The sequence below is a fragment of the Malaclemys terrapin genome, chromosome 18 (assembly GCF_027887155.1).
Source record: "Malaclemys terrapin pileata isolate rMalTer1 chromosome 18, rMalTer1.hap1, whole genome shotgun sequence".
NCBI lineage: Eukaryota > Metazoa > Chordata > Testudines > Emydidae > Malaclemys > Malaclemys terrapin.
In genome coordinates this window covers 1,247,443-1,261,956 of record NC_071522.1, presented here as the reverse complement: position 1 = coordinate 1,261,956, position 14,514 = coordinate 1,247,443, and the positions used below count along the sequence as shown (strand labels likewise).

At 46.5% G+C, this 14,514-nt stretch overlaps 1 protein-coding gene across 3 annotated transcripts in view; it reads left to right on the top strand.

Moving 5' to 3' along the window:
• SMG6 (SMG6 nonsense mediated mRNA decay factor) overlaps positions 1-14,514 on the top strand; it is a 154,097-nt gene that overhangs the window by 26,530 nt on the left and 113,053 nt on the right. For all 3 annotated transcript variants that reach the window (XM_054008185.1, XM_054008184.1, XM_054008183.1), the window contains exon 9: positions 12,385-12,446. In XM_054008185.1, the coding sequence (XP_053864160.1) occupies positions 12,385-12,446 (62 nt within the window). The remainder of the gene's footprint in view (positions 1-12,384; positions 12,447-14,514) is intronic.

Here is a 14,514-nt window from a genome sequence, read left to right as displayed (position 1 = left end):
CACAAAGAATGGGTCTGCCTGGGTCACTTGTCTTGCTGATGCCAGTGCCCTCTATTCCATCCCGTACTGCACAGCCATATTCAGCATGAAGAGCAGAACACGTGTCCCAAACAACCTGCAGCACCAGCGCCAACTTGTAGAGAACTCTGCATTGAACATTAACGTGACATCTTGTCTGAGGAGTATCTTGGGCATATTTTAGAGTGGCCAGTGCTGGGAAGGAGAAAATTGGGTACTGTAATGCTGTTTTCGTTGATAAATATTGTACGGTGTATGTATTGGTCAGGTACATTTGGTTGTTCAGAATTGGCAAGAACCAATGGAGTCTCTACTAACTGGTGTCATTTTACTAAAATGCTCTGTGTACAAAGCCCTTGCTCATTATCCCACCAGCCTGCAATGGGACCTGGCGGTGCCCTGAGAAGGGGATTGGAAGGCTTGTCTGTTTCACCGGAGCTTCTCTAAGGGTTTCTGTTTCCTCTGCTGAGATGCTGACTTGTAATTTCTTACAACGATCAAACCTGCCATAGAATCATAGCCAGTATCCCCCAGCCTCCTGCAGCAACAGAGCAGTGGGGGGTGGGTGAGCGTGTCAACATTCCCTTTGCCATAGAGGGTACAGGTGTGTGTCACAAGTCTGTGGTACTTCAGGGCTCTGGACCTCTTTACAGTGGTACCACAAGCATCAGCAAAGTGGATTTTACTTTTCTGTATAATTTCTTAATCCCAAATAATCAAAGTTCTTTACAAACTGTGTGCATGCACATACATTTTTCACACAGGAATCACTTGTACCAACACTGAAGCGCAGCTAGTTCTGGGGTGGGACATGGAAACTGCTAACAGCAAACAGCATTAAATAGTGACTTAGGACAGGAGACGAAGGAGAGTTCTGTATCTATTTGATATTGTAGGAGAATTTAGTCAGAATATAATTACCCAGATGTTGGAATTTGGCCACAATGATATGGTTAACGCATATATTCTTGCAAAAGTTGCCATGTCATCTTAAAGACTCCTTGGTTTTATATCTCCTGTGAAAGATAGCCCCTCTACCAACACAGCACCCACCAGTACCTTGCAAGGGTTTCTGTAGGAAAAGGGAAAAGCACCTTGTACTATTTGACCAGCACCTCACCATGCAGCTCTCTGGGTTTTCCAGGATTAGTAAATTAACATTTGTAGAGTGTTCTGAAGATACAAAGGGCTGTATCAATGTAATATTTTCATTGGCAATCTCCCATTCAAACACTGTCCAAGTCTGACCCTGCTTAGTTTGGAGTGTGATGAGATCTCAGATTGGGTGTGCCTGGGAGGTGCTGCAGATTTGGTGTTGCTGTTGTAATGGATGAACGTGCCAGCTCTAGCAAAGGGGCTGAAATGCGAAAGAAGCCACCCCTGGAAGAGAGAATCTTACAGAGCATGATGGAAGGTCTGGCAGTGTGTCCCCTGAGCGGGCAGAGTCGCATTGTCCCAGCTGGGCCTGGCTGAAGGAACACTGAACCTTATTGCACAAACTCATGAGCAAGGAAGCTGTGCCTCAGAAAGGACTGATGCGACTAGTGGCTGGTTACCAGTAAACCCACCAGTCACCAAGTGTGTGGGACAGATGTGGTAGATGGTTTGGAGCTGAACTGTGTAGTTTAGGGTCTGCAGCCCAAGCCCTCACCACTGAGGACACCCTAGACCTAGGAGAGCTGCCTGCTGTGCTCACAGCCTCCCAGTGGAGGTGATGTGTTCTCTTCATGCAGTCTTGCAGCTGGTGTCTCTTGATTAATGGACGTGTCTTTTGCAGCCCATTTTGATTCTGACACTAGTTTCTGCTCCACAGAAGCTTTGCTGCTGTTGAGGAAAGTTTGCTGTACTTGATAAAGAACAGATACAGAAATTTAGTTCCAAACCTGAAGGAACAATTTTTAACTTGAAACAGTTTTTCCTTGGGAGTTGATGCGCCAGAATCCTTCCCTTATTTGGTGCCTTGTTCACAGCTGGGGCTGACGCTCAGGTGCCAGAGCTCTGCACTCGTTCTGGCTCCTTGCAGCAAGCCGGATGGCTCTTTGCTCATGTAGAGAGCTGGATCCTCTAGTTCCCACATCAGTTCTTGCCACTCCCTTTCTTGTGCATCTTGATGGTGTTTCCTGTGTTGTGGCACTGAGTGGGAGACATGTTTTGAGACGTTTCTTGAGCAGCGCAAAGTCCCTTGAAATTGGTTCTTTTTCTCCCCTCTTCTGACTCGAGACTGTGTTGAACCTTCACTTAAACTGTCTTACCAGCTCTAGTTTATAGATTCATAGATTATAGGACTGGAAGGGACCTCGAGAGGTCATCGAGTCCAGTCCCCTGCCCGCATGGCAGGACCAAATACTGTCTAGACCATCCCTGATAGACATTTATCTAACCTACTCTTAAATATCTCCAGAGACGGAGATTCCACAACCTCCCTAGGCAATTTGTTCCAGTGTTTAACCACCCTGACAGTTAGGAACTTTTTCCTAATGTCCAACCTAGACCTCCCTTGCTGCAGTTTAAACCCATTGTTTCTGGTTCTATCCTTAGAGGCTAAGGTGAACAAGTTCTCTCCCTCCTCCTTATGACACCCTTTTAGATACCTGAAAACTGCTATCATGTCCCCTCTCAGTCTTCTCTTTTCCAAACTAAACAAACCCAGTTCTTTCAGCCTTCCTTCATAGGTCATGTTCTCAAGACCTTTAATCATTCTTGTTGCTCTTCTTTGGACCCTTTCCAATTTCTCCACATCTTTTTTAAAATGCGGTGCCCAGAACTGGACACAATACTCCAGCTGAGGCCTAACCAGAGCAGAGTAGAGCGGAAGAATGACTTCTCGTGTCTTGCTCACAACACACCTGTTAATGCATCCCAGAATCATGTTTGCTTTTTTTGCAACAGCATCACACTGTTGACTCATATTTAGCTTGTGGTCCACTATAACCCCTAGATCCCTTTCTGCCGTACTCCTTCCTAGACAGTCTTTTCCCATTCTGTATGTGTGAAATTGATTTTTCCTTCCTAAGTGGAGCACTTTGCATTTGTCTTTGTTAAACTTCATCCTGTTTACCTCAGCCCATTTCTCCAATTTGTCCAGATCATTTTGAATTATGACTCTGTCCTCCAAAGTAGTTGCAATCCCTCCCAGTTTGGTATCATCCGCAAACTTAATAAGCGTACTTTCTATGCCAATATCTAAGTCGTTGATGAAGATATTGAACAGAGCCGGTCCCAAAACAGACCCCTGCGGTACCCCACTCGTTACGCCTTTCCAGCAGGATTGGGAACCATTAATAACAACTCTCTGAGTACGGTTATCCAGCCAGTTATGCACCCACCTTATAGTAGCCTATAGTAGTTGAGACAAGGTGGGTGAGGTAATGTCTTTATTGGACCAACTTCTGTTGGTGAAAGAGACAAGCTTGCAAGCGCCACATACCTGACCTGCAGAAGAGCTCTGTGGAGCTTAAAAGTTTGTCTTGTTCACCAACAGACGTTGGTCCAATTAACAAATATTCCCTCACCCCCCTTGCCTCTACCAGCACTAGGCTGTCTGGCAGAGGTTCTGAGCGTCACCTGAGCATTCTCATTGTGCCATTTCTGTAATTTAAGATGGCTTGTCTAGTATGTCTTTTATCTGCTCCTGGTTTCCTTAGCCCCTCTTCCAGCTGTTAATCAATGCAGATTCCTTCCATGCTACAAGTCCCGTTGCTTGGTGATGCAGTGTCTGAATGCTGCATGGACAGAGGTAGGCAGCTTTGTCTGGTGGTGTTGCCTCTTCCTGGGAGGGTTTAATCTGTCTTCACATACTGACTCAAGACAGCTGAAAGAGCTGTTTTCAGCTTCAGGTACTAGCTGTGTGTGAGGTCCCCCCTCTTCTGCCTGACTAGGTGGTTTAGTTTTATAACTGGTACCTTTACTATATGCTCATAATGTCTTTGGACACCAGTGTTTCTGGAATGCCCTCTACTGAATTGTCAACCCCCTGCTCCATGGTAGCATTCCCTGAAATGCTTCTAATTCCATCCATAGGGCCAGCCAGACAGGCAGAACTGCAGGGTCTCAATGCGTGGCTGAAACAATTGTGTTTGGAGGAGGAATTTGGTTTATTAGAAAAGGGGAAAGGAGGAGCCTATAAAGGAAGGATGGGCTCCACCTAAACCAAAATGGACCCAGATTGCTGGCATGTAAGATTAAAAAGTTCATAGAGTTTTTAAACGAAGGCCTGGGCTGACAGGTATGGAGGAGCACATGGTTTGGACGGATGCAGCCCTTAGGGGAGTATTTATTAAATGGGATATTTTGCATCCTAGTGAAGAGGAAAGGATAGAAGTTGATGAAGTACAGGTAGGAACTGAAGAGAAACTGTCAAATGAAAGAGAGTCCCGTTCAGTTACATCACATGTAAGGCAGACAACTAAATATTCACACATTTTAGAAGAGCTTGTACACAACTGCAAGAAGCTTAAATTCTAAGATGGGAGAACTTGAGTGCCTAGTATTAAATGAGGACATTGTTATAATGGGCATTACTTGGTGGAATGATGATAATCAGTAGGATATGATAATCCCAGGGTACAAAATATATAGGAATGACAGAGTAGGTCACACTGAGGGATTCGGGGGGAGTGGCATTACATGTGAAATAAAGCAGAGAGTGAAATACAGTAGAACCTCAGAGTTACGAACACCAGAGTTACGAACTGACGGATCAACCACACACCTCATTTGGAACCAGAAGTACGCAATCAGTCAGGAGCAGAGACCAAAAAAAAAAAAAGCAAATACAAAGTACAGTACTGTGTTAAATGTAAACTACTAAAAAAAATAAATGGAAAGTATTTTAAAAAAAAGATTAGACAAGGGAAGGAAACTGTTTCTGTGCTTGTTTAATTTAAATTAAGATGGTTAAAAGCAGTATTTTTCTTCTGCATAGTAAAGTTTCAAAGCTGTATTAAGTCAATGTTCAATTGTAAACTTTTGGAAGTTTACATAACGTTTTATTCAGAGTTACGAACAATCACCATTCCCAAGGTGTTCGTAACTCTGAGGTTTGACTGCATAGCAAAAATCTAAAATGTAAACAGGATCATAGAATCTCAATGGATAGAAATTCCATGCTTGAATAATAAAGAGTATAGCAGTAGGAATATACTACTGACCACCTGGCCAGGATAGTGATAGTGATTGTGAAACGCTCATGGAGATTAGAGAGGCTACAAAAAACAGAAAACCCAGGAATAATAGGGGATTTCAATTATCCCCATATTGACTGGGAACATGTCATCTCAGGATAGGATGCAGAGGTAACATTTCTAGGCACCATTAAGGACTGCTTCTTGGAGCAGCTAGCCCTGGAACCCACATGAGCAGAGGCAATTCTTGATTTAGTCCTAAGTGGGGCACAGGATCTGGTCCAAGAGGTAACTATAGCTGAACCACTCACCAATAGCGACCATAAAGTAATTAAATTTAACATCCTTGTAGGGGGAAAATACCAAAGAAACCCACCACTGAAGCGTTTAACTTCAGAAAGGGGAGCTACACAAAAATAAGGAGGCTAGTTAAATGGAAATTAAAAGTAACAATCACAAGAGTGAAATGCCTGCAAGCTGCATGGAAACTCTTTAAAAGTACCATAATAGAGGCTCAAACTATATGTATACCCCAAATTAAAAAAAAAGGTCAGTAATAGGTCAAAAAAATACCACCGTGGCTAAACAACGGAGTAAAAGAGACGGTTAGAAACAAAAAGTCATCTTTTAAAAATTGGAAGTCAGATATTACTGAGGCAAATAGAAAGGAACATAAACTCTGGTAAGGCAAGTGTAAAAGTATAATTAGACAGGCCAAAAAAGAAATTGAAGAGCAACTAGCAAAAGTCACAAAAACTAATAATAAATATTTGTTAGGTACATCAGAAGCAGGAAGTCTGCCAAACAGTCAGTGGGGCCATTGGACTGTCAAGATGCTAAAGGAAGACAAGGCCATTGCATAGAAACTAAATGAATTCTTTGCATTGGTCCTCACTGTAGAGGTTGTGAGGGAGATTCCTACACCTGAGCCATTCTTTTTAGGTGACAAATCTGAGGAACTGTCCAAGATTGAGGTGTCAGTAGAGGAAGTTTTGGAACAAATTGATCAGTTAAACAGTCAGATGTCACCAGGGCCATATGGTATCACCCAAGAGTTCTGAAGGAACTCAGATATGAAATTGCAGAATTTCTAACTGTGGTATGTAATATATCACTTAAATCAGCCTCTGCACCAGATGACTGGACAATAACTAATGTAACACTGATTTTTTTTAAAAGGCTCCAGAGGTGATCCTGGCAATTATAGGCCAGTTAGCCTAAGTTCAATACCAGGCAAATTGGTTGAAACTGTAGTAAAGAACAGAATTATCAGGCACATATATGAATACGATTGGTTGGGGGAAGAATCAGCATGCTTTTGTAAAGGAAAATCATACCTCACTACTCTATTAGAATTCTTTCAGGGTGTCAACAAACATGTAGACAAGGGTGATCCAGTGGATATAGTGTACTTGGACTTTCAGAAAGCCTTTGACTCACCAAAGTCTTAAGCAAAGTAAACAGTCATGGGATAAGAGGGTAGGTCCTGTCATGGATCAGTAACTGGTTAAAAGATGGGAAACAAAGGGTAGAAATAAACTAGTTTTCACAGTGGAGAGAGGGAAATACTAGGATCCCCCAAGGATCTGCATGGGGACCTTTGCTGTTCAACATATTCATAAATGAGCTGGAAAAAAAGGGTATAAACAGTGAGGCGGTGAAGATTGCAGACTACAAAATTACTCAAGCTAGTTAAGTCCAAAGCTGACTGCAAAGAGTTACAAAAGGACCTCACAAAACTAGGCAACAAAATGGCAGATGAAATTTAATGTTGATAAATGCAAACTAATGCACATTGGAAAACATTATCCTAACCATACATACCAAATGATGGGGTCTAAATTAGCTGTTACCACTCAAGAAAGAGATCTTGGAGTCACTGTGGATAGTTCTCTGAAAACATCTGCTCAATGTGCAGCGGCAGTCAGAAAAGCTAAGAGAATGTTAGGAACTATTAAGAAAGGGATAGATAATAAGACAGAAAATATCACAATGCCACTATATAAATCCATGGTACGCCCACATCTTGAATACTGCGTGCAGATGTGGTCGCCCCATCTCAAAAAAGATATATTACAATTGGCAAAGGTACAGAGAAGGGCAACAAAAATGACTAGGGGGTGGAACAGCTTCCATATGAGGAGAGATTAAAAAGACTGGGACTGTTCAGCTTGGAAAAGGGATGACTAACGGGGGCGAGGGAATATGACAGAGGTCTATAAAATCATGACTGGTTTGGAGAAAGTGAATTAGGAAGTGTTATTTACTCCTCCACGTAACACACGAACTAGGGGTCACCCAATGAAATGAATAGGCAGCAGGTTTAAAACACAAGGAAGTATTTCGTCACACTATACACAGGCAGTCTGTGGAACTCATTGTCAGGGGATGTTGTGAAGGGCAAAAGTAAAATTGGGTTCAGAAAAGAACTAGGTAAGTTAATGGAGGATGGTCCATCAGTGGCTATTAGCCAGGCTGGGCAGAGACACAACCCATGCTCTGGGTGTCCCTAAACCTCTGACTGCCAGAAACTGAGGCTGGACGATGGGATGAATCACTTGATAAATTGCCATGTTCTGTTCATTCCCTCTGAAGCATCTAGCACCGAGCACTGTTGGAGACAAGATACTGGTCTAGGTGGACCATTGGTCTGACTCAGTGTGGTCATTCTTATATTCTTACTCTGAAGGCCATTCCTTACATCTTCCCCAGAGAGTGCTGCAAACCCAGTGCCACTTCCCCATGACCTGGCTGGGGGCTGCTAGGAACTCCGTTTGGCTGGTACAGTGTACCTGTCCGCTCAGCCATGGATGGAGCCCACTGCAGAGTGCAATAAGCTGTATGTTCAGGGAAATTGTTCTTCCCTTTGATCTGGAGGTGTATGGCACATGCCATATAAAGTGTGTGTCCTCACGGCCCTTCTCTCCCCAGAGCACCTTGCAGAAGCCTCTTGTGGCACTCTGCCCTTCAGCACTGGAGGCTGGTGGAAGGGTTGAGGAAGTTGCAAGGAAGAGAGTCCCTTCCCAGCCCTGCTAACTGCCCTCGCCCTCTGCCCAGGTCCCTGGGTTGCGTTCATTGCCTCAGGGTAAGAAGCTCATTACCCTGGGTTTGGGGAAGTGTTCCCCTCCCCCACATGAGTGCAGCAGGTGATGTGGCTTCCTCTTTCCCCAGCCCCAGAGCCCTGTGCTGCTCAGTGGAAGTCACTGTTCCCTATTGCTGTGAGAAGCAACTTTTGACTGGATGAGCAGGAGGGCTCCCAGGGACTGACTGGCAGGTGAGTCACGAGGGAAAGAGTCATTCAGAGAGGAGCCCAGTCAAAGCAGCCAGTGGCCTTAGGTTGAACTCTGTAACTTTCATCTCCTTGTCAAGCGATTAGCTCATCAGAAGCTGAGGCTGTGGGGTAGAAGTTGGGTTGAAACAAGTGAGAGAGGGGCTGCCCATGTGTGCAGCTACCGCACAGGGCGCGTAGGCTCTTCTCTGCCCAGGCCTGCCAGATGGCTGGTGCTGCAGATGCTGGTTAGCGTGAAACATGCTCTTTTCCCAGAGGTGTTCTGTGTGCGTTCTGGCTTCCACTTCCTCGAAACATTCACCATGTCCACATGGCTCCCACTTAGCACATGGATTCTGTCTGCAGCCATCCAGCCCTTTGGGAGTGGGCAGCAGTGCACTGGACTGCAGCTTGGTGCTCCCTGCTGAAGGGAGTGGAGCTGGGATACTGTTTACCCCCTCCCCTGCCTCCGAAAAGACTGGTTCATTCTGTGTGGGAAGAATCTGGTACACGCTTCCCCATGGTGTGCATGTGTCATTTTCCACTCATGGTGGGGAGTTTTGCCACTCCCCCACTGCCAGTAAATGGGTGCAGTGGCTGCAGGCTGAGAATTCTTTAGGGCTGTGGGCTGGGAGTGGGGCTGGAGGAAAAGAGTTTCTGTCCTACCCCACCTATATTCCCCACCCCCTTCTCGTCACACACATGCAGCCTGCAAACACGCTCTGGTAGAGCTGCCGTGAGAACATCGGGCACGTGTGGGCTCGTGCGGGGGGAAGGGCAGGTTGATGGAGGGAGCTCAGTCACTCTGGTCCTTATTCCCCCCCTCAAGGATCCTGGAGGTGGCGAATTCCTCTCCCATGCTCCAGCAGTCGAAGAAAGCTTGCAGGACAGGGTCCCAGCCACCCATTTGTGCTCTGGGTTCATCCACCCGCTGGGCAGTGAGACTCACTCCAGTGATGGGCTTTCCTTAACTAGGGCACATGGTAGGGGCTGGGAGGCTCAACCCAGGAAGCTGGAGTACCCACCAGCGGTAACACTCCTACAAGCTTTCTCCTGCCTATCACATTCTCTTGGCTTAAATGCTCTTTTCTGGTCTTGGCACCCCAGAGTGGTTTTGCTTCCCCTCAGAGAGGCAATGGAGAGGCTGCCTGTGCTTATGTCATATTTAAACTGGGCAGGTACAATGTATTAGGGCCCTCACTGGACATTGCTTCTTGCTCTGCCCTGCCAGTTGCTCTTTAACCGGCTGGCCAAGTGTTCCTCGAGTCCCCGGGTTTCATCTGCAGAGTTCATAAAATGGTGGCAAGTGAAGTCAAGTTTCAACGCAAGGGGTGCTTCAGGGCCACAGCAAAATAGCTAGCTAGTGAGTGAGTGAGAGCCCCTGGCTGCAGGGGCCAGTTTAATTGGTCTAGGGCTTTTTACGAGCAGATTTTATGTTTAAGCTCACACATGGCCCAGGAGCGACGCTGCAGCAGGGCATTGCTCTCCTACATGGGTCCTGGGGGAAATCAGGTCAAGCCTAATTATACCTAATTGAGCAGCCCCACTGCACATTATTTGCTTTATTCTCCAGCCTACACCCATTATTTCAAAATAATGGGTGTAGGCTGGAGAATAAAGCAAACAAGAGGAGAGGTAATTAGTGTCGGATCTGGGACCATCATGCCCGGTAAATACCCAGCAAACTGGGACCCTCCTGAGCCGCCCTCTCATTCCACATTTGTACAGGTTCTTCAGCACTGCCAGGACTCTGAGAAATTCAGTTCCCTGCTAGCAGTGGAGTCTTTACAGCCTAGGGGATAAGGCACTTGACTGGGACTCAGGAGACCTGAGTTTAATTCCTAGCTCTGCCGTTGGCCTGCTGGGCGACCTTGAACAAGTTGCTTCACTCCCTGTGCCTCAGTTTCCCCCATCGTAAAATAGGGACAATGAGACTGCCCTCCTTTGTACAGCACTTTGAGATTGAAAGGTGGAAAGTGCTGTAGAAGAGCTAGGAATGTGTTAGAGCTGCCATCTCCTGCAAATGGATCCAGGTTGTTACTGGTTTCCTGGCCAGTGTCTCTTCTCCAGACAGTTCTCCAGGGGGTGGGTATTTTGGATTGATTTCTTTGTCTCATGCCGTAATAGTGCTGTGTCCTTCAATAGTCCCTTTCATCCCGGGATCTGAGGACTTTGCAAATGAGCCTCACAACATCACTGTGAATAAGAAGGGTAAGACATATAGGGTTCCGTTTTTCCTGCACTGTAATGCAGCTGCTTCTCGGGTGAAGCACAATAACTGCTTAACCATGCACAGAATGTCCAAAAGAGTTTAGGAGAAGTGAAAAAGTTCAATATCCAAACGAACTTGCAGAGAGAATTTAGAGCAGCAGGATGAAATTACCTGTGACACTTCCTGCAGACACCCAGGCTTGTGAGGCATCTCGCTACCACCGGCCTTGCCTGTGCCTGCTGCGGAGCCCTGACAACACAAGCACTGCCTCTCAGCTTACGCAGGCGCCTCTGTCTTGGTGCAGGCACGCTCCACCCACTCTCCCTCAGGGCAGCTCCCGGGAGTGGACAGCCCAAATCCATCGGACACTTTCCGAATTCACAGATCTGCTACCCTCAAAGGAATAATACACGTCAGTTTACCAGTTTCACCTCAGAATCACTGCTCCGCTTAACGCACAGCACTTAGATATGTTTATAGTGAAAACAAGCATAAGTTTATTTAACAAAGAATTGAGATTCAAGAAGAAGCCAGTAGAATGATGGAAATAAATGGTTACCTATAAAAAAATCATAACATGCATTCTAGAGCCTAGACTTAGCTAACAGGTTACGTTTAAGCCCTGTAGAGTTTAGCCCACCCCAAAGTTTTTCTCCCAGTGTTTTACAGCCTGGCTGGCTGTGACCCTCTCTTCCTAAGGTATGGATGCTGACATAGGTGAAGGCTACCAAGTACATCCCTGTATATTCCATCAGTTCATTGTCTGTACTCGTAAACTCATGAGCTGCCTCTGAAACAATTCCACAGTGACATAGAAACGTAGCTCCCTGTCTAACAGGTGATGGATGGAAGGAGGAGTGCCCAGGGAGGGCATCTGTCTCCTCTACATCCCAGGCTCCTCCCAGAAATACCCTCCGAGGTCTCTCAGACTCAGAGGCCTGTAAACATGTTACAGTAAAAGCTTTGTTATCCAGCATGTTGGGAGGATGGGGGGTGCTGGCTAGGAGCAGCAGGGACTGTCGTCACTTGCAGGGAGCCGCCCGAGGTGAGCACCGCCTGGATCTGGATACCTGGCAACCCTATCAGAAATGCTGGTTTCTAGAGCTTTCCAGTTGGTAAAGTGCTGGATAACACAGCTTTTACTGTATTTATCTTGCTCTAGCCTCTTCTTTGTTTGCCCTGACTCGCTGGTAAAGATCTTTCATGCCTGGACATAGCAAAATTGTCCTTATTTGGGAAGAGAGAAACCAGCGGGGCCCTTATTTCAGATGGGGCTAGCGGATGTGAGGGCTTTATTCAGGTAAGTGGTAGCGATGTTTTGAGCAGTGCACCAAAAGCAGCTATGTAGCAGTTACTGCTTCTGGTGTCGCAAGGATTCCCAGCATTGAGCTGAGTGCAGGATAAATAAACACCCAATGCAGTAAAATCACCTGCACCATTGCTGGTGCTTTGTTTCTGGCTAATGATGCATATTGTCCAGTAGAAGTTGATTGTTGTGATTGCTGCAGATGGGCACAGTAGCCAGCAGAGGGTGCTGTGCGTCCATCCAGCCTGCTCCCCCTGGCTTCACGCTCCAGCTGTTTGGCACTTGTCCTGTGCCTATGTGCATCGTGTTTGTGAGAGTCTGGGCACGTCCATTTGGTTCCCATCTGCAGTGCCCACCCCCCACATCCAGGCCAGGTTATTCTCTCACCAGGGACTCTGTTAATTCACAGGAAATCGGGGAGAGTTTAATTGTTTTCTCCTCTTTTTTTCCCATGCAGCTGAACAAAAGGTTCATCCTCAGTTTTCTCCATGCCCATGGGAAGCTGTTTACCAGGATTGGGTAAGTGTGCAGGATGTTTATTTTATTTTCCTACATTACAAGTCTTTTTGGAATTTAATATTGTTAGCAACTAGGCTGTGTTTGTAACCGAGGGCACAGGGTGTGAATTCTTGCAGGCCTAGTCTCCTGGTTCTTCTTCTCCTTAGCCGCCCTCCAGTCCTGTGCTGGTTATTGTTTGGGCTTTTTCTCTCTCACCCACCTCGAGGCTGTGTCCTATCAGATCCTGGGACGGCGTATAGGCCTGGCCCAGCCCTGTGGGCTCTGGAACTCCCAGGAGCTGCTTTGCATTTCCCAGATCTCCCAGTCCTCTCCTCTGTATGACTGTTCCCAGATTCACCCAGCAGAGAGGCTGCTCTCCTGGCTTCTCCAGGGCTCACTGACTGCTCAGGTGGTTTTTTCTTGAGGAATTTGCATTCCTGTGACTGCACACCTGCTGTCCAGAAATGGTGCGACAAGCGCTATCCCTTAGTCACTTCGGCTCCTTTTTCCTGGAGGCTGTTGGTTAAGCGCTACCCTGGCAGTGGGAACTCATTTATAAAAAGTGCTCTTAGCATGTCTGGCATAATGGGGAGTCAAATAATTCAATGGCCCTCCTTGAACTACGGCGAGTCTGCTCAGGCCTGGGCTGAGATCCCAGCCTGGGGGATTCGCATCTGACCCAGGGAGCACGAGTGTCTCTGTGAGTCATCTGAGCTGGGCCTGTTACTGTCAGGTGCCTGTGGTGCTAAGTGTCTGGTGTTGTGGTGGGACCTATTTCTCAACCCAAACACCCTGAGTTGCTCTCTGTGTAATGTGCCTTCAGATGGGAGCTGCCTGCTCAGCAGCGTGTTCCATCTCTTCTCTTGCCCCCAGTGGCCTAGAGGTTGATATTGTAACCAGGGTTCAATATCGGCTCCTGCCGTCTCTGATAGAGCCGTTTGTTACCAGTTACCAGACTGAGACTTGTTACAGGCCACCTGAGAGACCCCCGCACTGGCCTGACTGGCTCATTGTCCTTTCTGGTATAGCAAATTCTTTTGACTCAGGCAATGTAGTTTCTTGCTCTAGCCAGGGCCTGTCTATCAGCCCTTCCCTGGAAAGCCCTCCCCAGTGTTATGGGCTGGAGGATGTGTTCATTAATAGTAGTGGAGAACACTAGCAGAGAGCTTGGCTTGGTGTAGAGCTGCAGTTCCTACCCCAAGGAGCTTACGTTCCAAGCTGGCTGATCAAACTATGCCTCTGAAGCCACAGGTACCTGCAGTTTCTGTTGTCTTTCAGTTTGATTTCAGGATCTTCCCATCTCAATGCAAAGTAGGAGCCACTCTGGCTAATTCAGTGGAGAGTGAGTCTTTTGAGCGGCTCATGGCTAACAATGTGAATCGCAGTCTGTGTCATGAGGCACTGTTTATCTGAATGTGGGCAGCATGTTGGCCTGGAGTGAGGAGTCAAAGAACTGGATGTCCTCGTGGATGGAGAAAAAAGGGCAGATGGAACTTTTAGTAACTGAATCGTGTTTCTCTGCCTGAGGGCATTGTGTCCAAGGACCTGCCTGTCCTGAGCTCTGCTGAGGCCGTGCTCATGGCTGAGTTATGGTTTGAACGCTTGCCAGCAGGATGGATTAATGGGGATGTTGTGGTGATCGCTTGCAGATTTGTCTCCTGAGACTTTCATGAAATTAAGATGCAGCATTTTAGGAGGTCACTTCCCAGGACAGCCATTTAAAAAAAATCCAAGTATGTTTAATGACAGACTCTCTCCCTGCTGTTCTTATTAAAGAAACTTGAAAGTAATATCAAGCCCCAGGAAGGGAAATCAGCTGGTGGTGCTAAACAGCTTCTGTGCTTAAAATAGGTGAATGGGGAAAAATAGATCAGACATACTGTTTGTGCTTAGATCATTAAACTGTGGATGGCATGGCCGTGTTTTGTGGCATTAATTAGAATGTCTCACTGCTAAAACCAAAGGCAGGCAGTTCAGTGAAGACTTCCACTTCACTGCTAACCTGCTGGGCTCTGAGCTCAGTGGGCTTACCACACACGCTACCAGATGTGCTAGAGTATCAAAGCACAGCTGCCTGGGTTGATGAAGC